This window comes from Procambarus clarkii, chromosome 74 (assembly GCF_040958095.1).
Source record: "Procambarus clarkii isolate CNS0578487 chromosome 74, FALCON_Pclarkii_2.0, whole genome shotgun sequence".
In the NCBI taxonomy this organism is placed as follows: Eukaryota; Metazoa; Arthropoda; class Malacostraca; order Decapoda; family Cambaridae; genus Procambarus; species Procambarus clarkii.
The window spans coordinates 10,166,241-10,191,206 of record NC_091223.1 but is presented as its reverse complement, the minus strand read 5'-3'; the positions used below and the strand labels follow the sequence as shown (position 1 = coordinate 10,191,206).

Below are 24,966 nucleotides of genomic sequence, written 5' to 3'. Positions count from 1 at the left end.
TTATCATTTGCCCATTCAGTGAAGATAGTGTGCCAAAGTCGTTTTGGCTTATCGCCAACAGAACTTGTGTGGCGAGCGTTTGAAGCCCCTTTAGGTCAGCTGGAACGCTGCGTTTCCTTCTCCTTCTTCCTATTGCTGCGACAATTGCGGCTATAAGAGTATTCAGCTGAGGGAGAAGGGTTTGGAGATTTACAATTGAATTGTTTATTGTAGCTAAGGCTGATTGTAGTAGGGTGAGTTGTGCTAAGAGACCAGTGATGCTGGCTGCAGTATTTCCACTAGTTACAATGCTGGATGCAGTAGTTACAATGCTGGCTGCAATAGTTGTAGTTACGGCTGCAGTAGTTGTAGTGCTGGCTGCAGTAGTTGTTGTGCTGGCTGCAGTAGTTGTAGTGCTGGCTGCAGTAGTTGTAGTGCTGGCTGCAGTAGTTGTAGTGCTAGCTGCAATAGTTGTAGTGCTGACTGCAGTAGTTGCAGTGCTGACTGCAGTAGTTGTAGTGCTGGCTGCAGTAATTGTAGTGCTGGCAGCAGTAATTGTAGGGCTGACTGCAGTAATTGTAGGGCTGACTGAAGTAGTTGTAATGAAGGCTCCAGTAATTGTAATGATGGCTGCAGTAGTTGCAATGCTGGGTGGAGGCGTTGTAATGCTGGCTATAGAAGAAAAGATCGGCAAGGTAGGGAATGTAACAAAGGGAGGGACGCTTGGTATAATCACTGAAGTTCCTCCATGATCGAATATGTTGCGCTGAAGGTCGGTAATTTCTCTGAATATTGTTTCTCTGATTGCATTAGCATTGGCTATGGCATCCTCGATGGTTTTAAGACTAGAATGAACTGCTAATTGAAGATCTCGATCCGGTATCAATGATCTATTTACTATCAACTGTATTATTAGGATCAAAGTGTTTCTTGCAGCATTCAGCTGATAAAGAACAGAAGATAAAATTGAAGTGTTTCCTGTTGTTATCGCATTTCGAGCATCTTTAATGAGAGCTTGAATTCCGTGGATAATTTCAGAGGGGATGTGTTGTCTCATGTGTCCTGTTATCGATACATCAATTGCGGCTGCAAGATTTTTAAGTAAAGCTTCAACTTGAGTAAGAGCCATAATTACTTTATCTATAGCTTTTAAGACGGAATACAGTCGCCTGAATTGCGAATAGAGATCATCTAGTATTATATTTCTTGTTGTAGTTCTTATAATTTCATGTGTATTGGGACGTGTGGTAGTGTGAATTCTGTTTGGTGGTCGGGGCGGTAGTTTCACTGGACAAATGGCCAGTGGTGGCACGGGCTGGACGATAGGTAGAGGAATAATGGGTCCTCCAAGTTGGTTGAGTTGAGTTTGAAGGGTGTTGATCCGGCTTTTTAAATTGTTTGTTTGTACATTACCAGCGCCTACAGCCTTGTTGACGCTGGCTAGAACTGACTGTACGTCTGACAGAAGTTGTGAATTGACTGACGAAGAACTATTAATTTTGCAAGATATATGAAACAATCTGGTCTGCGCCATATTTAGCAGTGAAAGCTGACTATTAACAGTGGTAAAGTCTCCATTTGTCAACGCGGTTGCTGTGTTGTCGATGATCGCCCGAAGCCAAGTAATGTCTTGTGATATGCTGCGTCTCCTCCTTCCTAGTCCACCAAGTATTGCGTTAATTGTGTTAAGAAGAGTAGTAAGTTGAGTTTGAAGGGTTTGAAGAGTCGTTACCGCACTAAGTGTGCTATTTAGAGTTGTGACCAAATTGTTGAGTTGTCTAATGAGATTAGCTATTAATGCTGTAACGTTCACTGGAGTTGTTGTGACTACAACACTGGTTGTAGTGACTACAGTAGTTGTGCTGGCTACAGTAGTTGTGCTGACTCTAGTAGTTGTATTGACTGCAGTAGTTGTACTAGGTGCAGTAGTTGTGCTGACTCTAGTAGTTGTATTGACTGCAGTAGTTGTACTTGGTGCAGCAGTTGTAGTTGTATATGATACTGAGGTCGTCACTCCTAAAACGGAGAAAATATTAATAATATTTTACTCTCTCTCTCTCTCTCTCTCTCTCTCTCTCTCTCTCTCTCTCTCTCTCTCTCTCTCTCTCTCTCTCTCTCTCTCTCTCTCTCTCTCTCTCTCTCTCTCTCTCTCTCTCTCTCTCTCTCTCTCTCTCTCTCTCTCTCTCTCTCTCTCTCTCTCTCTCTCTCTCTCTCTCTCTCTCTCTCTCTCTCTCTCTCTCTCTCTCTCTCTCTCTCTCTCTCTCTCTCTCTCTCTCTCTCTTTCTCTTTCTCTCTCACACACACACAGCCGTGGGCCTCACGACTGAGTGGACAGAGCTCGGGATTCGTAGTTCTAGGGTCCGGGGATCCACGGCAGAGGGGGAAACAAAAGGGCATAGTTTCTTTCACCTTGATGCACCTTTTCACCTAGTTGTAAATAGGTACTGGGAGTTAGACAGCTGCTACGGGTTGTTTCCTGTGTGCTCACCTAGTTCTGCTCAACAAGTTGTGTTTGCGGGGGTTGAGCTCTGGCTCTTTGGTCCCGCCTCTCAACTGTCAATCAACTGATGTACAGATTCCTGAGTCTACTGGGCTCTGTCATATCTACATTTGAAACTAAGTATGGAGTCAGCCTCCACCACATCACTTCCTTGTGCATTCCATTTACTAACTGCTCTGACACTGAAAAAGTTCTTTCTAATGTCTCTGTGGCTCATTTGGGTACTCAGCTTCCACCTGTGTCCCCTTGTGCGTGTGCCACCCATGTTAAATAATCCATCCTTGTCCACCCTGTCAATTGCCCTGAGAATTTTGTAAGTGGTGATCATGTCTCCCCTAGCTCTTCTGTCTTCCAGCGACGTGAGGTGCAGTTCACGTAGTCTGTCCTCATAACTCATGCCTCTTAGTTCTGGGACTAACCTAGTGGCATACCTCTGAACTTTTTCCAGCTTCGTCAAGGGCGGCGCAATGCTGTGGTTAAGTGATAGATCACTTGTTAGTTTAGCCACGTCACATCTCAAGGACTACCACATAATGTGCTAAAATTTGTTATCTAAGTCGACCACACTAGTTTGTCCTTTACAAAATAATACACGGGAGAATGTTGACTGTTGAATACGAAGTTAGAAGTGGAGAGACCTTTTAAATTAAGATGCGTAGAACTGTTAAAATAAATATAAATGCACTTGAATGAATGAAGTGGAGGACCAGAAGAGGGTGGAGGAGAAGGAGGAGAGACAGGAGAAAGGAGAGAGGAAAAAGGAAACTTACTTGGATAACAACAGAGACACTTGGTTCCCTTGCAGCCCTTTTTGTTTATCAATCCTGTACAGAGCTTCTTACTGGAGACACAGTAACCACCGAGAACATTGCAGGCGCTCAATGGCTTGCAAGCCTTGGCACAGCAGACGCACTTCTTGTTGGAGCAGCCTTTGGCTATCTTGCGCTCCGTCGACCCGCACTTCTTCTTACACACGCCCTTGTATATCTTACACTTCTTTTTTGGTTTCAGTGCACAAGCTGCTTGTAAAAAATAAGCATTATTATCAGTTCTGACTCCAAATTATCTAGGGCATTCATATTTTGAAGTCTGGAAGAAAAATATGGATAACCTTAGCATAATTTCCCTACATAATACACATGTGCAATAAACTCGTTCGTCAGAAGCTTGTGACATTTATTGGTTCAAATAACTCACGTAAACTGTCTAAGGCGGTTCTTGAAATATTATCTAATGCAAAAATTAGAGTCACTATTGTGGCTAGAACACCTGACTCTCAGACACCTATCAACGAACGATCATCCTTCATCACCTCGTACCATCAATTAATGTGTTTGAACAGCAGACTGACAGACTTCACACCGTCAAGGTTAGCTAACTAGCGAGGACAGCTAATGTCTGTCAGCCTGTGTGTACTTGAGCAAGAATGAAGACTTTAGATTATTTAGTAGTGAAGAGCAGATCTTTCCAGTATATGGGGAGGTCAAGGGCTATAATTATTTTCTTTGATATGAATTTCTGTGTTTAGAAGAAAAATGAATGGCCACTACATCTTACATAGAATTTTATATCTCTTTAAAAACGGCTACCAACACAAACTTCTATGCTGTTATAGGCAAGCTGCAAGATAAATGAAACAAACAGGACTAACTACATAATTAACATGAATAACTACAAAATATTGACATAACACATTACAAACTTCAAAATAAACAGATCAAAGTGAAAGTGGAAAATAACTGAGATCACTGAAGCCAGCCATCTTAACTTGGCATACTTCTGTACAGAGCAGAAAACGGTGGGACGTTGTCCTGGCCAGATTAAAACTTGGACATTCACGGTTAACACATTGCCACTTAACAGAACGAAAACTATGAAATTAACAGTGAACTATTTAATAAGCTTACTGCGCATCGGCACTAGTTAAATCCACAAAACATAAATTGCAAATAATAACTGTATTTAGAACTATATTTACAACTTTCAGGCAGTTCTAAACAATACACAAAAGAGCTGTTATGCAAGGCTATTAAACTTCAAGAAATTTAAGCTTCACTTTGGAAGATCTTATTGTGATTTTCTCATGAATATTTACATTAATAACTTCAGGTAAATTCCACTAAGACAAAGAACATTCACTTGCACAACTTACGTGAGAGACAACACACACACGACTTCCCCTTGCACTTGCCAGCAACAACTTTGGTCTTGCAGGTTTTGTTCTGGCACTTCCCGCCGACTTGAATACACTTCTTATGAGGTTTGCACTTTATCTTTGACTCAAAACTATGGTTTTCACTTGATTCATGAGAAGCTCCAGTACTAGAGTGCTTTACTGTTTTCTTCCCTGCCTTCTTTACTGCTGTTTTGTTACCTTTCTTTTTTGCTTTCAGGCTATTTTTCTGTAGTTTTTTATTTTTTTTCATTTTTATTTTTTTGGCCGTTTTTACTCTTGATTTGACTTTTCTTGATGGGTCTGGCATTATTTTTTATTTTATTGGCAGATTTAAGTTTTCTCTGATTTGTCTTGTGTTGCTTTGATGCTTTTCCTTTGTAATGGTGTTTTTTAGTAAGTTTGTCTCGCTTTTTATTTTTTTTATCACTCTTGCTTTTGTTGCCTTTTTGTCTTTTGTTTTTGTTACCTTTTGCAGATTTTGAATGTTTGTTAGCTTTGGCCTTTTGTTTCTTACTTTGTTTATCATTGAATTTTGCTTTCTTTGATTTGATTAACTTTCCCTGTTGACGGCTGTCTTTCTTGTATTGTTTGTTTCTGGATTTCTTACGGAATATATTATTTTGTTTCTCCCCTGCGATGACTTTCTGTTCCTTATTGGCCTTCTTGCCAGCGACATTTCGGTTCTTTGAAACTTTTTTCCCGGTGATTTTCCTTCCCTTAGCGGCTTTCTTGTCAGTGACTTTACTTCCCTTAGCGGCTTTCTTGCCAGTGACTTTCCTTCCCTTAGCGGCTTTCTTGTCAGTGACTTTCCTTCCCCTAGCGGCTTTCTTGCCAGAGACTTTCCTTTCCTTAGCGGCTTTCTTACCAGTGACTTTTCTTCCCTTAGCGGCTTTCTTGCCAGTGACTTTCCTTCCCTTAGCGGCTTTCTTACCAGTGACTTTTCTTCCCTTAGCGGCTTTCTTGCCAGTGACTTTCCTTCCCTTAGCGGCTTTTTTCCCAGTGACTTTCCTTCCCTTAGCGGCTTTCTTGCCAGTGAGTTTCCTTCCCTTAGCGGCTTTCTTGCCAGTGACTTTCCTTCCCTTAGCGGCTTTCTTGCCAGTAACTTTCCTTCCCTTAGCGGCTTTCTTGACAGTTTGTCCTCCTCCCATAGTCTTGTATCTGCCAGCTCCAACGGAAATGCGTTCCTTGCTACCTCCACGCGCCCCTCTGCTCTTAAAGTTCGGTTCTGTCTTTTTCTGTACATTGCGGCGTTTTTCTTCATTCTTTGTCCAGGAACCTTTACTCAGTTTTTGAGTTTGTGATTCACCATCATTATTGACACGGTCAGCTTCTTCCTTACTCTTAGTGTGACGTCGTTTTTGTTCATTCTTGGCTCTGCGAACTCTTGCTCGTCCCTCGGGATTGCCAGAACTACTGTCGTCGTGGTCACCTTTTATATAATGGTCCTCCAGGCCAGAGTCTCTGGCTCTCTTGTCTCGCGGCTCCAGAACTGTTCTCTCCTGTTCTGCTTCATTAGTTTTTCCATTAACATTTTCCTGTAATTGAGAATATTGTTTCCAATAAAGTCATGTTTGATTATATAGTTGCACACACACTCATATATATATGTACATATATATATATATATATATATATATATATATATATATATATATATATATATATATATATATATATATATATATATATATATATATATATATCATGCTTTTATTTATTTGTTTTGGGTGAGGTGATATGACATAAACGTTTTGGGTGAGGTGACAGAACACGAATCAATGGGTATAAATTGGGTATGAAAACATAAGAATGGAAGTAACTCTTGCTGCTTCTATGTTGGTTCGGGGTCTTGAATGTGGGTAGAATATAGTTATGCATTATATAGTTATAGTTAACAGCCAATTGACGCATAACTATATTCTACCCACTTCAAGACCCCGAACCAACATATTTATTTTATAAGAAAATGCCTGTTTGTCTGTCTGTCTGTCCATGGTAGGAAGCCAGATGATTGGGGTTATCTTCACCCAACTTTGCAGAGGGCATGGTATGTGATACATGGTAATACGAGATTTTATTCACTTACCTCATGAAAATATGTGGAAATTTTCCCTGTGGGAGGAAAAATCTTCCCACAGCTTGGAAACCTTTATCAAGCTCCAACAGCTCCTCAAAGCCAACGGGAGACTATTATATTTGTAAATATTTCTCTTGGCTAGGCTCCTCCCGCCATTGGAACTATTACCACACCAAAGGAAAACAATTTTTTTTGAGATATATACAAGAGTTGTTACATTCCTGTACAGGCACTAGTACGCGTAGCGTTTCGGGCAAGTCCCTGGAATACGACCCCCACGAAGAATCGTCCAAGTACCCATTTTACTGTTGAGTTAAACAGAGGCTACAGTTAAGGATTTATGCCCAGTAAATCCTCCCCGGCCAGGATACCAACCCATGACAAAGCGCTCGCGGAACGCCAGGTGAGTGTTTTACCACTACACCACGTTAGTAGTTTAGTTCATTTATTATGCACCCCATACCCATCCTGTGGGCGGTAGTGGAAAGGGTTACAGAGGCACATAATGGGCTCAGGGACTGAACCCCACAATTCATTTAGCTAAGCAAGTTACAATCTTGATGAGCTAGTTACAAAATTCAATATAAGTCATCACATCAACAATGGGTTCGAGATCGACCTCAAGTACAGGTTCTAAATTAAGCAACTGACATATGTGGAGAGCTAGTGTCAAAATTTATATGTTTGTCCTGCACACCGCCCCCCATCCAGTGGGCAGCGGTGGATAGGTTACAATCACTTAGTTACTACCTACAGTTAGCAAACTGGGGATATTTGGCTAAAATTTCTGGTAGCAGATCATTTTGAATGAAATATTGACACATCGCTGGAACATTGGTTATAGAATTGTCTCTAAATTCACGTATCTTTTCGCACTCCATCACATAGTGACGGAGGGTGTGCGAATAATTTTGTTGACACAGTTTACATTTGGTCAGGTCTACATCAGCAGATAATGAGAATTCCCAGAGATACTTGTAACCGAGTCTAAGCCGAGCAGTAGTAACATCTAGAAGTCTGCTGATTTTATTGGATGATCCATAGATGTGTGGCTCCTCTTGCATGATAGTATGATGATAGATGGAATTACTGGTGTCAATTTCACTTTGCCTCAGATCTACAAGATCTTGTTGAAGTTCTCGGTGACCACGGAGACTGGTAAATTATATTACTTTTATAAGAGAAAGACAGAGATAGTCAGAAAAAGAACAGAGACAAACATGGAGACAGGCATACAAATACAGAGATAGACAGACAAACAAAGGGAAACAGACAGGCTCGTGGCGCAGTGGTAACACACTCGCCACGCGAGCGATTTGGCCTAGGTTCGTGTCCTGGCCGGGGAGGATTGACTAGCGCCAGTCATTATAACTATACGCTTCTGTTCACCCAGCAGTGACTGGGTCCTGGTTGTTAAATGATTGAAGGTCATGTTCTAGGGAAACTGGTGGGAAAGGCTTACCATGAGCTGAAGAGAAGGAATAGCTCTTAGCCTACTAACAGGAGGCAGCAGTCGTCTGTTACTGTACCCATCTGTGTAAACAATAAAAAAAAGGCCTGCAGAGAGACCGGGTTGACCGTGGCAAAGAGAGTAACGGTAAGACAGAAAGACTCAGAGATAAACATCACACAGAGAAAGACAAAGGCAGAATCAGAGACATACAGAGATAGGGAGAGAATGAAAAAGGAGGAATGTTTGAAGAGAGGGAAGAAGGAAGACAAGGTAAGAGGATGGTGGTAGAAGACTGGAGGTGAGGTAAACAAACATTTCTGAAAACACTGCTATCAAGGCCACCGAGGTTACACAGTGTCCATCCATTTGACAACACTGTGAGAGTAGAGTGTACAGAGCATCTCACACACCAGTCAATGTCAAGCATTGCTCCTCCTGAAGCCAGACAACGGAACATATGAGTCCAGCGAAGCCCACACAAGCTTCAGCAAGAGTCATGCAAGGTTCGTCTTCCACAGTTCAACTTAGTCCACACAGACAACTTTCACTAAGCATATTTGCCCGAAACGCTGTGAGAATTAGTGGCTTTAGGCATTATGTGTACTAGCTCTATCTATAAATCCAAAATTATTTGCAACTCATCTTCTATGTATGTACTTTGACCTGAATAAATATTTAAATTTGAATTGGAATATATAATAGTAACGGTTAAGGTAGCAAAACTGGAGAGACTTACATTCTACCAAAGTCAACCTGCAAGAATATATTACTGACATAACACGTCCCAAAGACTGCTAGGTACTGAATAAAGTACAAATCCTGCAAGGGGAAATCATGTGCTTGGAAAAATTGGCCAAATGGAAAGACGCAAATGTGTCATACCACTGGGATGTCCAGTCGACTTTCCCCAGAGTTCAATGATGGAGGAGGAGTAATGACACAGAGACAGGTGAATGAAATGCTTCACAAAATAGGAGATGGTTGTTGGTCGGGATAGGAAGCCTATTAGGCTTATCAAGGTCTTATTGGGCTTATTAGGCTCTTTCAGGTCAACTACTGATCTTCCCCCGGGATATAATTCCACTACAGTTGACTTACTCTCGGGTACTTATTTACTGCTAGGTGAACAGAGTCATCAGGTGAAAGGAAACTTTGCCTATATCCTTCAGTTCTGCCGCTGAAATTGATCCCGGGACCTTTTGACTGTAACCCAACTGCGCCTACCACGGCTCCAAAGGATCAATATTGAGGGTGCAGCATGATGTATCCAACCAATGGATGTACTGTATAGTCAAGCACAAAGGAAACTAGACTATAAGAGCCAAATTAACAATCTGTGGTGGAGGAATTCATCCTACCTGGAGCACAGTCAGTAAGGTAACAGCTCACGTCAGGATAAATCAGGAGGCCAGCATGGCATACACCAGCACCAGTGTCTAGAACACACGTAAAAAGTCAGCTATTACCTACTATCACAGAAAAGTAAACAAGTGTAAAACTTCAGCATTTACATTCTCTCAAGAGAGTAAACTCGTGTAAAACTTCAGCATTTACATACTCTCGCAGGAAAATATTCACGTATACAGTTTCAACATTTACCTACTCTCATGGTAAGAAAGCTCCATGAACGTCATATGCATTAACTAGCAAAGCTTTTACTTTGTTGTCGGTAACGCGGTCCTTATTCTAATCCTCTGCCTACACGGCACTGGCTTACTGTTCCCTTCGAGGCCATTAGAGATGATTACCATCATCAGGTTAATTCAGGTAAATTAACTGGTACCAAAATATTTCACGACGTAAGCTTTTACTCGGTATGCTGATAGTTAGAATTTACCTTGTCTGGAGCCTTCCACGTAGACTCAAAGAATTCATTGGTAATTTAATAGAGGAGAGAGCTACCATACCGAAGCAAGACTCCTTGAGCCGTCCGAATAACACAACGACCACAACTTCTGGTGAACTTTACAATAACTATCTCAGGTTTGACCAACAAGTAATCTTCTCGCCAATTATATGCAACTCTTAAGAACAAATATCACTCAATGCATGTTGACAATACTGTTCCCTCAGTATTCAAAGTAACACTTTATGCTCCATATTAAGGATTTTAGCTGTATGTTTTTAACTATTGTTTATTAGCTGAAGATGTACAGCAAAATAATAACTATAAGTGTTACAAATTATTGCCAATAACTTGCAATATTTATATTTATATAATAATTTATAGTTTTCTATTACAAGGAAGATGTGGAAGAAAAACAAGGGAATATCTGTGAATGTAGAACAAGGGGACATATCACTATAAAACTAGAACAATGAACGTATAACTATGAAAGTAGAAGGGGTCATATAACTGTGAAGGTACAATAGGAGGATCCACTGAAGGTTCCACTGGCGGATCTAAGTAAATAAAAAATATAAACAAATGTTATAACAAAATGATTAAAGCTATCAAAAAGAATTAAGTTAAAATTGGACAAATTTAAGTTTGAACATTCATGGTGGTAAACTCTAGACAGTTTACAGAAAACAAACAAACTCGACAAACTGTAAAGCAGCATAAAGAAATAAATTCTTTGTTGCATTAGATAACCAAAAAAAAAAAAAACATACGCAAGCAAGGGTCCAGAAAGCCAACTACGGTGCTCGAGTAAAAAATTAATGTTTCGTCATTTTCAAAAGTCTCTCTGTAATGGCGTATGTTTGGGTCAAGTTTCAATGGTTCGTCCATACCTGTAACAGAAGAAAAATGCAGAAGACAGCACCAGCCAAAACCAAAGCCTTCATGCTGGTGGTGTGCAGCTGTGGCTGTAGGAGTGTCGCGGCTCTTGACTCTACCGTCGCTGCTGCAGAGGACTACACCGATGAGGGCTCCAACGGGGGCTGAGAGCTCAGTCCCACAACCTCCCCTGACCATTGAAGAGCAAACTCTGACACTCAAAAACCGGCAATGCATTTATACAGAAGCAGAGAGTGCATCTGTGCCTTCACCTGCGGCATTGCCTTACAGGTGTTCGGGTCATTTCGTGATGAATCAAAATGTGTACATAGAACGTGCATTGTATCGAATAACACTCTGGACTTGTAACTAATCAAGAATCTCGTTTTTTCTTTCCAAGCTGATTGCTTATCAGACGTTTGTACTTCACCGTTTGCATATTTAGATTTGATTGCTTGTTTTTTATTAGTGTTATATATTTAATATTGAATTTTGTCTACTATACATTCATATATATATATATATATATATATATATATATATATATATATATATATATGACCGAAAAAGTAAGATTAATAATTCTAACACGAATTTTCTCGATCTTTCTTACGTTTCTTTTCACTGTTGATGGTAATTCAAAGATCAATTCTCCAAAATTCATTTTTATTTCTAGTCTGACGCAACACTTGAGCGCGTTTCGTCAAACTTATTACATTTTCAAAGACTTTAGTTCACACAAACACATACAACTTTAACTGAATAGAGCTTAAACATCTTTCGAGTTTTTATACCTACATTTGGGTGAAGTGACATGTTACAATAGCTTTGGATGAGGTGAAAATAAACTTTTAACACAAGACAGAACACGAAACAATGAAACAGGTATTAAAAGTAGGTAACTGCAGAAGGCCTATTTTTATTGGCCCATATTTCTTGATGCTTCTACATTGGAGCGGAGTCTTGAAGTGGGTAGAATATAGTTGTGCATTAATTGGCTGTTGATTGCTGGTGTTGACTTCTTGATGTGTAGTGCCTCGCAGACGTCGAGCCGCCTGCTATCGCTGTATCTATCGATGATTTCTGTGTTGTTTGCTAAGATTTCTCTGGTGATGGCTTGGTTGTGGGAAGAGGCTATATGTTCCTTAATGGAGCCCTGTTGCTTATGCATCGTTAAACGCCTGGAAAGAGATGTTGTGGTCTTGCCTATATACTGAGTTTTTTGAGGCTTACAATCCCCAAGAGGGCATTTGAAGGCATAGACGACGTTGGTCTCTTTTAAAACGTTCTGCTTTGTGTCTGGAGAGTTTCTCATGAGTAGGCTGGCCGTTTTTTTTTGGTTTTATAGTAAATTGTCAGTTGTATCTTCTGATTTTTGTCTGTAGGGATAACGTTTCTACAGACAATATCTTTCAGGACCCTTTCCTCCGTTTTATGGGCTGTGGAAAAGAAGTTCCTGTAAAATAGTCTAATAGGGGGTATAGGTGTTGTGATAGTTGTCTCTTCAGAGGTTGCATGGCGTTTCACTTTCCTTCTTATGATGTCTTCCACGAAACCATTGGAGAAGCCGTTGTTGACTAGGATCTGCCTTACCCTACAGAGTTCTTCGTCGACTTGCTTCCATTCTGAGCTGTGGCTGAGGGCACGGTCGACATAAGCGTAAACAACACTCCTCTTGTACCTGTCCGGGCAGTCACTGTTGGCATTCAGGCACATTCCTATGTTTGTTTCCTTAGTGTAGACTGCAGTGTGGAAAACTCCGTTCCTTTCCATGACTGTTACATCTAGAAAGGGCAGCTTCCCATCCTTCTCCATCTCGTAAGTGAAACGCAACACAGAATTCTGCTCAAATGCCTCCTTCAGCTCCTGCAGATGTCTGACATCAGGTACCTGTGTAAAAATGTCGTCAACATACCTGCATGATATGTTCAAATTCATGTCAACATAGTCGACATGAACTTGAAACCGGCCATATACTGCAGTTATGTTGACGACATTTTTACACAGGTACCTGATGTCAGACATCTGCAGGAGCATATATATATACATACATATATATATATATATATATATATATATATATATATATATATATATATATATATATATATATATATATATATATATATATATATATATATATATGTGTGTGTGTGTGTGTGTCGTACCTAGTAGCCAGAACGCACTTCTCGGCCTACAATGCAAGGCCCGATTTGCCTAATAAACCAAGTTTTCCTGAAATAATATATTTTCTCTAATTTCTTTCTTATAAAATGATAAAGGTACAAATTTCATTATGTATGATGTCAATTTTTTTTTATTGCAATTAAAATTAACGTAGATATATGACCGAACCTAACCAACCCTACCTAACCTAACCTAATCTATTTCTATAGATTAGGTTAGCTTAGGTTAGGCAGCCCAAAAAGTTAGGTTAGGTAGGTTAGGTATTCGAAAAACAATTAATTCATGAAAACTTGGCTTATTAGGCAAATCGGGCCTTGCATAGTAGGAAGAGAAGTGCGTTCTGGCTACTAGGTACGACATATGTATATGTATATATATATATATATATATATATATATATATATATATATATATATATATATATATATATATATATATATATATATATATATATATATATGTCGTACCTAGTAGCCAGAACGCACTTCTCAGCCTACTATGCAAAGCCCGATTTGCCTAATAAGCCATGTTTTCATAAATTATTTATTTTTCGACTACCTAACCTAACTTTTTCGGCTACCTAACCTAACCTAACCTATAAAGATAGGTTAGGTTAGGTTAGGTAGGGTTGGTTAGGTTCGGTCATATATCTACGTTAATTTTAACTCCAATAACAAAAAATTGACCTCATACATAATGAAATGGGTAGCTTTATCTTTTCATAAGAAAAAAAATAGAGAAAAAATATTAATTCATGAAAACTTGGCTAATAAGCCAAGTTTTCCTTAATTAATATATTTTCTCTAATTTTTTTCTTATGAAATGATAAAGCTACCCATTTCATTATGTTTGAGGATATTTTTTTTAATTGGAGTTAAAATTAACGTAGATATATGACCGAACCTAACCAACCCTACCTAACCTAACCTAACCTATCTTTATAGGTTAGGTTAGGTTAGGTAGCCGAAAAAGTTAGGTTAGGTTAGGTAGTCGAAAAACAATTAATTCATGAAAACTTTGCTTATTAGGCAAATCGGGCCTTGCATAGTAGGCTGAGAAGTGCGTTCTGGTTACTAGGTACGACATATATATATATATATGTCGTACCTAGTAGCCAGAACTCACTTCTGAGCCTACTATGCAAGGCCCGATTTGCCTAATAAGCCAAGTTTTCATGAATTAATTGCTTTTCGACTACCTATCCTACCTAACCTAACCTAACCTAACTTTTTCGGCTACCTAACCTAACCTAACCTATAGAGACAGGTTAGGTTAGGTTAGGTAGGGTTGGTTAGGTTCGGTCATATATCTACGGTAATTTTAACTCCAATAAAAAAAAATTGACCTCATACATAATGAAATGGGTTGCTTTATCATTTCATAAGAAAAAAATTAGAGAAAATATATTAATTCATGGAAACTTGGCTTATTAGGCAAATCGGGCCTTGCATTGTAGGCTGAAAAGTGAGTTCTGGCTACTAGGTACGACATATATATATATATATATATATATATATATATATATATATATATATATATATATATATATATCGCATTTGTGTTCCTCATATATATATATATATATATATTTATATATATATATATATATATATATATATATATCGCATTTGTGTTCCTCATATATATATATATATATATATATATATATATATATATATATATATATATATATATATATACATATATATATATATATATATATATATATATATATATATATATATATATATATATATATATATATATATATATATATATATATATATATATATATATATAACTTTATCTGAAAATGTCATTACACAAAAAAAAAGTTACAATATTGAATATATGCAGGGTACAAGGCTGCTTGTCACAAGTTGAACAGCTCTTCCAGCTCCTCAGATGGCGGGCAGGAACCATGAATACAGTGAGCATTTCCTCTCTGGATTGCCACACTAAGGCGCTGAAAAAGAAAACTGGCAGCTCTAGGGTCTCTAGTTGTTTTGATTAGCTTAGAAATCAACTCCTTCAAAAAGCTAGCAGCACTTTTACCCCATTCACTAAGTGTCTCTGAGGCAATGGGGACAAAATTGTAGTGGTGCTCAAGGTCTTTGTATTTACGTGACTTAGCCGCTTCTCGGTGATTGGCAGCTCCTCCTGCTTGTGTAGCACTGAAGTCAACATAGGTATTGGCTAAAGTTGAAACGCAAGTGTAGTCCCACACCAACTGTCTACCATTCTTCCAGGGGTTCACGGTGATTCCGTCTGGGCAACCGACAGGCTCATCAGAGTTGTGGGACATTAGGTAACGGGGCTCTCTCTCTGCTGGACAACCGGCTGTGGTAAGGCTTCTCTTAATGTCATTGACCTCGCCGTGTCTTGCATGCCATCCTCCTGTCCTTTGGAAGAGAAGGCCATGCCGTCCGTATATGTCGGTCTCTGCCTCGCCGCAAATACACCCGTATTCGGTGTGGAATAGGGCAGCAAGGCGGAGAGCCACGGCAATTCGGAGGGCCTGTGGTGTGAGACGGGTGCCGGTTGCTGACAATGGGGTTGCTAATAGGAAATCACCTGCATGGGGAGCTGCCACAGCTCTAAGTCGGGCAGTGTCATGTGGTGTTGTCGCAGCTTCTAGCAAAGTCGCAGCTTCTTGGTCGGCAATGGGGCGATCCCAGCTGGATTGCTTATAGGCTTCAGAAGGCGGTGGTTGGGGTGCTGGTCCTGCGAGAGAGACCAATTTGGTTGTGCAGTCTGTGAAGCTGGGATCATGTACCCCTGCCTGTTGAACTAGGTGCTCAGGGAGGATTTCCTTCACCAAGTTGTCAAACCCCACTGAAGAGGACAGGAACGCTGGTACAGCAATTTGTGTTGCTGTGCGCACGCCAAGGCCCCAGAGTCTGACAGGATGGGAGGCCTGTTTCCACTGTAAGTTTTTTTTTTTTTTTTTTTTTGAGATATATACAAGAGTTGTTACATTCTTGTACAGCCACTAGTACGTGTAGCGTTCGGGCAGGTCCCTGGAATACGATCCCCTGCCTCGAAGAATCGTTATTTCATCCAAGTACACATTTTACTGTTGCGTTAAACAGAGGCTACAGTTAAGAAATTGCGCCCAGTGGCTTAACGAAAAATGCAGACTAACCTCACACTCATCTGGTGCCCTCGGGAAGTGGAGATATTTGAGATGTATATATATCTCGAAGTCTCTACTTCTTTTGTAGGGTCTTATGGTGTAGTGGGTTAAAGCATACTAGTTATGGCAGCTACTAGAAGGTAGTTGTGCTTTTTGGGTTCGAGTCCCACTGGTGGGTGTTGTCCAAAGATTGTTAATCTTCACTTGTGGTTTATGCAAGTATAGGCTTATAAGCTGGACACGAGTTCTCACACATTGACAGTGGCTTGACGAAAAATGCAGACTAACCTCACACTCATCTGGTGCCCTCGGGAAGTGGAGATATTTGAGATGTATATATATCTCGAAGTCTCTACTTCTTTTGTAGGGTCTGATGGTGTAGTGGGTTAAAGCATACTAGTTATGGCAGCTACTGGAAGGTAGTTGTGCTTTCTGGGTTCGAGTCCCACTGGTGGGTGTTGTCCAAAGATTGTTAATCTTCACTTGTGGTTTATGCAAGTATAGGCTTATAAGCTGGACACGAGTTCTCTCACATTGACAGTGGCTTGACGAAAAATGCAGACTAACCTCACACTCATCTGGTGCCCTCGGGAAGTGGAGATATTTGAGATGTATATATATCTCGAAGTCTCTACTTCTTTTGTAGGGTCTGATGGTGTAGTGGGTTAAAGCATACTAGTTATGGCAGCTACTGGAAGGTAGTTGTGCTTTCTGGGTTCGAGTCCCACTGGTGGGTGTTGTCCAAAGATTGTTAATCTTCACTTGTGGTTTATGCAAGTATAGGCTTATAAGCTGGACACGAGTTCTCTCACATTGACAGTGGCTTGACGAAAAATGCAGACTAACCTCACACTCATTTGGTGCCCTCGGGAAGTGGAGATATTTGATATGTATATATATCTCGAAGTCTCTACTTCTTTTGTAGGGTCTGATGGTGTAGTGGGTTAAAGCATACTAGTTATGGCAGCTACTGGAAGGTAGTTGTGCTTTCTGGGTTCGAGTCCCACTGGTGGGTGTTGTCCAAAGATTGTTAATCTTCACTTGTGGTTTATGCAAGTATAGGCTTATATATATATATATATATATATATATATATATATATATATATATATATATATATATATATATATATATATATATATATATATATATTATTAAATATGACCGAAAAAGTAAGATTAATAATTCTAACACGAATTTTCTCAATCTTTCGTACATTTCTTTTCACTGTTGGAGGTAAATAAAAAATCAATTCTCGAAAATTCATTTTTATTTCTAGTCTGACGCGACACGAGCGCGTTTCGTAAAACTTATTACATTTTCAAAGACTTTAGTTTACAAATACACAACTGAATAGAACTTACGCATCTCCGATTTTATATCTACATTTGAGAGAGGTGGATGGGGTGAGGTGGCATTAATAGGGTATTAATTTCATCAACACAAGACAGAACAAGAGGTGGCATTAATAGGGCATTAATTTCATCAACACAAGACAGAACATGAAACAATGGGTATTGAATAGAAGTGATTGTAGAAAGCCTGTTGGTCCATATTTCTTGATGCTTCTATATTGGAGCGGAGTCTTGAGGTGGGTAGAATATAGTTGTGCATTAATTGGCTGTTGATTGCTGGTGTTAACTTCTTGATGTGTAGTGCCTCGCAAACGTCAAGCCGCCTGCTATCGCTGTATCTATTGATGATTTCTGTGTTGTTTACTAGGATTTCTCTGGCGATGGTTTGGTTGTGGGAAGAGATTATATGTTCCTTAATGGAGCCCTGTTGCTTATGCATCGTTAAACGCCTAGAAAGAGATGTTGTTGTCTTGCCTATATACTGGGTTTTTTGGAGCTCCAGCTCGTTTTTTTCGTGATCCAGCCTGTACTCCTCTTGACATACCAGAAAATATTCCGAGGAAACTACTCCAAGCTTGTACTAAAGAGGCACCCTTCTTGAGCACGGATGGGCACATGTATAAGCAAGTAGATGGGGTCGCCATGGGTTCTCCCCTAGGTGTCCTGTTTGCAACTTCTACATGGGTACCATCGAGCAAAAAGCCTTAGTCGACATGAACTTGAAACCGGCCATATACTGCAGGTATGTTGACAACATTTTTACACAGGTACCTGATGTCAGACATCTGCAGGAGCTGAAGGAGGCATTTGAGTAGAGTTCCGTGCTGCGTTTCACTTACGAGATGGAAAAGGATGGGAAGCTGCCCTTTCTAGATGTAACAGTCATGGAAAAGAGCGGAGGTTTCCACACTGCAGTCTACACTAAGGAAACGAACATAGGAATGTGCCTAAATGCCAACAGCGACTGCCCAGACAGGTACAAGAGGAGTGTTGTTAATGCATATGTCGACCGTGCTCTCAGCCACAGCTCAGAATGGAAGCAAGTCGACGAAGAACTCTGTAGAGTAAGGCAGGGCCTAGTCAACAACGGCTTCTCCAATGGTTTCGTCGAAGACATCATAAGAAGGAAAGTGAAACGCCATGCAACCTCTGAAGAGACAACTAACACAACACCTATACCCCCTATCAGACTATTTTACAGGAACTTCTTTTCCACAGCTCATAAAACGGAGGAAAGGGTCCTGAAAGATATTGTTAATAGAAACGTCATCCCTACAGACAAAAATCAGAGGATACAACTGACGATTTACTATAAAACCAGAAAAACGGCCAGCCTACTCATGAGAAACTCTCCAGACACAAAACAGAACGCTTTAAAAGAGACTAACGTCGTCTATGCCTTCAAATGCCCTCTTGGGGACTGTAAGCTCCAAAAAACCCAGTATATAGGCAAGACAACAACATCTCTTTCTAGGCGTTTAACGATGCATAAGCAACAGGGCTCCATTAAGGAACATATAATCTCTTCCCACAACCAAACCATCGCCAGAGAAATCCTAGTAAACAACACAGAAATCATCAATAGATACAGCGATAGCAGGCGGCTTGACGTTTGCGAGGCACTACACATCAAGAAGTCAACACCAGCAATCAACAGCCAATTAATGCACAACTATATTCTACCCACCTCAAGACTCCGCTCCAATATAGAAGCATCAAGAAATATGGACCAATAGGCTTTCTACAATCACTTCTATTCAATACCCATTGTTTCGTGTTCTGTCTTGTGTTGATGAAATTAATACCCTATTAATGCCACCTCTTGTTCTGTCTTGTGTTGATGAAATTAATACCCTATTAATGCCACCTCACCCCATCCACCTCTCTCAAATGTAGATATAAAATCGGAGATGCGTAAGTTCTATTCAGTTGTGTATTTGTAAACTAAAGTCTTTGAAAATGTAATAAGTTTTACGAAACGCGCTCGTGTCGCGTCAGACTAGAAATAAAAATGAATTTTGGAGAATTGATTTTTGATTTACCTCCAACAGTGAAAAGAAATGTACGAAAGATTGAGAAAATTCGTGTTAGAATTATTAATCTTACTTTTTCGGTCATATTTAATAATTTATGTCTACAGGAAAGACTGCTACCAAAATATACTAATATATATATATATTTATATATATATATATATATATATATATATATATATATATATATATATATATATATATATATATATATATATATATATATATATATATATATAATCTAATCTATATAATCTAATCTATATAATCTATATGTGGTTTATGCAAGTATAGGCTTATATATATATATATATATATATATATATATATATATATATATATATATATATATATATATATATATATATATATATATATATATATATATATATATTCCCAAATAGTTTATTTTAATTATTATTATTATTATTATATATTAAGACCATAATTTATTATTGATACTATCTTACGTTAAAAGCCTTGGTCCACATAGACAGGATACAAGGTTTACACTGAGAACATGCTAGGGTAAAGTACTACTGGATAAGCACTGAAGCTGGATGCAGCTTAGGGTAGAGACACTACGTGGTACCCTAATACAAAACACAACACTTAGGGGTACCCAAACACTGGCAAATACTACCCCCAGGTCTCACCAATCGTTACTACCAGAGTAGGCACACTTAAACACCATACAGTACTTAACTTAATGGTACAGGAACTTCAGGTAAGGGAAATAAGTAAGAAGAGAAGGGAGGAGAGTAGGGGTGCAGCCACAGAGTAGGTCTCGTCCCCACGAACGCCAGCCAGAGAAGAACGCTCCTAGCGACCAGCTAGGCCTCCCGCATGTCGTGGTGCCGGAAGGAGCCTAATTGATCGTGCAGCTAAGCACATTAAAGATCTTCCCCTATGCAACGTATTGTTACTTTACAAATGATTAGAAAGTATTAGTAAGCAAAGTTGGTGCCTATGTTATTATTTAATAATCAACCCCCAGCTCAGTCTTTAAATGCTCTTTGAGAAACAATAATAGTCTTACGTCTGGCAGGGAAGATACAGACAATGACGCATAGGGTTGCGTTCAGCTATACTATAGTTAAGTTTAATAACTCAATTTTGACCTCTGGTTTCAACTAAAGAACCCAGGGTCGTAACACTGGAAACGGCTCAAAAGGGCCACCACTTACGGGCTATTCATGCCCGTGCCACCTTTTTGGTGGCTTAATCTTCATCAATCAATCTTTTGGGCAGTTCTTATACTATAAGCATGTTGGAACATTCGTAATTGTAAGGATTTTCCTGTTTGTCCAAGTAGTAACATTCTTCTTCGGGCCTGAAGAATTCTTGATCGTACTAAAGATAATATAGCATAAAGAAAGCTCTTCTTTTCTTAAAGTAAAGATTCTTATTAACTGGAGCGCCAGCTGCTGGATCTTCGGCTGAGACCTCGTCAGCCGGAACTTCAGCAGCTGGGGACTTCAGCTGCTGGATCATCGGCTGGGACCTCGCCAGCCGGAACTTCAACAGCTGGGTTATTAATAATTATAATAAAGATGAAAAGAAAACTTCCCAATTGTTTCCGCCTTCGCCGGGAGTCGAACCTGGGCCCTTAGGGCTACGACCCCCAAGCGCTGTTCATTCGGCTGCGAGGCCCAGCACTAATAATGAAATAACAATAAAGAATAACAAAACGAGGAATAATTGATAGGATACATCTGGACCGACTCTTCGGAACTGAAGCAATTCATGTTCTTATTAAAGTATAATATAGACACAGAGAAAAGGTATTCGATTCTTAATTAAAGATTCATGGTAACTGAAGCCTCAGCTGCTGGACCAACGTTTGGCAGCTGGGTTAATAATAATTATAATAGTGAGTAATAATAATAAAGAATAATAACCATGGAGACAATAATAAAGGAATAATTGATAGTATTGTTCCGAATCGAGTCTTCGGAACCGAAGTAATTCTTGATCTTAATAAAGATAATATAAGCATAAATAAAAACTTAACCATTTCTTAAAGTAAAGATTCTTAGTAACTGAAGCCTCAGCTGCTGGACCATCGGCTGGGCCACGCCAGCCGGAACTTCAGCAGCTGGGTGAATAATTAATTATAAAGAATAAATAATAAAGAATAATAACAATGAAGAATAACAATAGTAAGGGCGACAAACCAGCCAGTGATTAACAATCGCTTGCGCACTGCTCAGTTATGTTATACGACATCGAGTAATGTGATACAGCAGTTGTTCTCTATCCAATAATTAAGAATAGATTAATGACGATTATAATAAAGAATAATAATAACTATAAAGGATAACACTAATAAAGAATAATTGGCTGGATTCGACTGAATCGATTCTTCGGAACTGAGGTAATTCTCGATTTTATTAAAGTAGGAAATAAATAACGAAATAAATAAACTGGGCCAGGCCACGCGGGCAACACCACCAGATGTGGCGCCGCTCGCCCTCGTGCAAGGGAGACCCATACGTGCATTGCACGACACGCATTCCCGGGCACGGCACTGAGGGCGGGAAGGGCATGCTCAGCTGGAACACCGCCAGCTGAGCCTTCGACTGCTGGATCATCGGCGGGAACCACTTCCGCCGGAACATCCGCAGCCGGGACGGGACATAGGGGGAGCCTGCATGTGCACTCCACGTGGCCCCCAGACCCGGTCGCAACCTGAAGGAGGCCCTCAGTGGCGGGCGAGAGTCCAGTACGCCGACACCCCGTGCCCCTCAGCCCGGGCGAGAGGCGAGGCAAAGCCCCTAAAGCAGCCCCCAGAGGCGTGAGAGCCATAATGAGCCCGTCCACGTGGCCCACGCCGTATCCCAGGCACGGACACTAGGCCACGCCGTGCACACCTCCGGGCCCCAGTGACGCCCCCTAGGCAAGGAAACCAATAGGACTGTCCGCATGGGCCACACCACCAGGCGTGGGGGACTCCGGCCCACGGGCGTAGAGGAGCCCGCACGTGCATGCCTCGTGGCCCAGGCGCCCACTAGGACGAGGGCGAAGCAGAGCCTCTAGGGACCTCGCCACGGGCAAGCAAGCCCCTGAGAGCCATGACCAGATGGGCGACACCACCACAGTGGCGCAGCCCGCCCCCGGCCGTAGAGGAGCCCGCACGCAAGGGGCGAAGGGTGCCCCCAGGGACCACGCCTAGGGTAAGCACGCCACTGAGCCTGGCCACGTGGGCGACACCACCAGAGCGGCGCCGCCCGCCCTCGTACGGAAGGGGGAGCCACACGTGCATGGCACGATCCGCACGCCCGGGCACGGGACTGAGGGCGGGGTCACGGCATGGCGGGGCATGGCACGGCGTGTAAACTTTGTTCTCTGTACCAAGAGACCCCAAAACTTTCACTTGAGCCGACCCCACCCCACGTGGTCTTAAGACGATTGAACGACTTAAGATTCTACAACCCGTATGACGTGACATAGACTTGTAGCAAAACCCTAGGGTCACCTTTACGCTGCCACCACCAGACCAACAACACTGAGCAATAATCGAGGCCTAGATCGATCATGCCAATCAATAACTTTAGGGCTTGATCCCCACTAGTAACACGATTGAACGACTTAAGATTCTACAACCCGTATGACGTGACATAGACTTGTAGCAAAACCCTAGGGTCACCTTTACACTGCCACCACCAGACCAACAACACTGAGCAATAATCGAGGCCTAGATCGATCATGCCAATCAATAACTTTAGGGCTTGATCCCCACAAGTAACACGATTGAACGACTTAAGATTCTACAACCCGTATGACGTGACATAGACTTGTAGCAAAACCCTAGGGTCACCTTTACGCTGCCACCACCAGACCAACAACACTGAGCAATAATCGAGGCCTAGATCGATCATGCCAATCAATAACTTTAGGGCTTGATCCCCACTAGTAACATATAACCTTTTATACAAGGCACTTCCGGGAACAAAATTCAAACTGCTCTTAACATACTTGGTACAACCTGTCACAAGTTAGGCTTAGTTATAAATGCAGATAAAACCAAATATGAGTATAGGAAACGAAGAAATATAACACTTACTCTAAATGGTGTGGAACTGAGCCGTGTTCAGAAGTACAAGTATCTGGGCATGTATGTTGGATACACATGTGAGAGTAAAAATGCTGAAATAAATCATATCAGCACCTTATGTAAAGCCCGTCTGCATCCTCTAAAAGCACTGGCTTTTTCTGGTAAAAGTGTTGGGGTATCTATCTTACGGATGTTATACATAAGCACTGTTCGGTCCCTGATAGACTACGCAGCACCCGTTTTGTCTTACACAGGCCAAGGCAGAATTAAAAAAACAGAGCTGATACAGAACGAGGCTATGAGGATTATTCTTGGATGTCAAAGAAATGCAATGATTGAAATAATGAGAATGGAATTAAATTTACAGAGTGTGTGATAGAGTCCGTGACATTAACACTAGAGTAGCTATTCGTTTCATGCGGAGAAAAGGAGGGGATAAGCTGTTTGAGAGCGTTCAGACCTGCTTGAGTGACGTACACACTTCCAGGAAACTGAGGGAGACACGCTACACGAGGGGATTAGCTCATGACCTCAGGGAATACGATGTACTTGACTGCTGTAAACCCTCTCGACAGTGTAATATGTCTGTTCCCTGGAAAGTACAGAAAATAGACGTCGAAATTGTACCCCTCAAGGTGAAAAAGATTCATCATGAACCGGGACAATTACGGTGTTTGTATGGAAGCATGATATCTCGGTTACCAAGAGGCAACAGTTTACATGTATATTGCGACGGGTCGGTGGCGGAGGATGGCAGGGCAGGGTGTGGTGTCCTAATAAGGGAATATACGGAGTTTGGGACTGTGGACAGGATAATTGAACTCCGGCTAAGTAATTATATATCATCCACACAAGCTGAACTGCAGGCCATTCTGGCGTGTTTGGAGGAAGTACGTCATGACGACAAAAATGTTTTTGTATTTGTCGATAGCCGAGGAGCACTGGAGTCCTTAAACAGTCGAAACCCAGTCTTCATGTCTATAGTTGAGGAATGTAAGAGAAGAATAACTGAGATACAGCTGAAAGGTCATAGTGTGAAATTCATGTGGATTCCATCTCATGTTGGAATAGTGCACCATAGCCTGTGCTACTTAAAACTTCTTGTTCTGTGGAGCTGAAGCTAAAACATCAACAACAACTCCCAGGCCACCTCAAGTTACTGCCCCGCTCCTGTGCCAAGTAAGCCCACTACAGGCTCACCATTTCCCGAGCTACTTTAAACATTTTGTTCCCAGTAGCTGAATTAAAAACAACAATTGCCAGATTCACACCTACGGCCCCGCTTCTTTTC

The 24,966-nt window shown here is 40.8% G+C and overlaps 2 protein-coding genes across 2 annotated transcripts in view; both read right to left on the bottom strand.

Moving 5' to 3' along the window:
* The window catches only part of LOC123767454 (mucin-2-like), a 6,831-nt gene extending 659 nt beyond the window's left edge, over window positions 1-6,172 (bottom strand). Inside the window, exons 1-3 of the mRNA XM_045757142.2 lie at window positions 4,632-6,172; window positions 3,250-3,498; window positions 1-1,995 (exon numbers count right to left, since the gene is read on the bottom strand). The exon at window positions 1-1,995 is cut by the window's left edge and continues 659 nt beyond it. Of these exons, the coding sequence (XP_045613098.2) occupies window positions 1-1,995; window positions 3,250-3,498; window positions 4,632-4,962 (2,575 nt within the window). The 5' untranslated portion in view covers window positions 4,963-6,172. The remainder of the gene's footprint in view (window positions 1,996-3,249; window positions 3,499-4,631) is intronic.
* LOC138356811 (micronuclear linker histone polyprotein-like) lies at window positions 4,986-22,426 on the bottom strand. Its single transcript, XM_069313137.1, has 3 exons — window positions 22,115-22,426; window positions 5,122-6,190; window positions 4,986-4,996 (listed from the first exon to the last, which is right to left on the bottom strand). Exons 1-3 carry the CDS (start codon window positions 22,424-22,426, stop codon window positions 4,986-4,988), a joined length of 1,392 nt encoding a protein of 463 aa, XP_069169238.1.
* Between the last annotated feature and the right edge of the window lie 2,540 nt (window positions 22,427-24,966).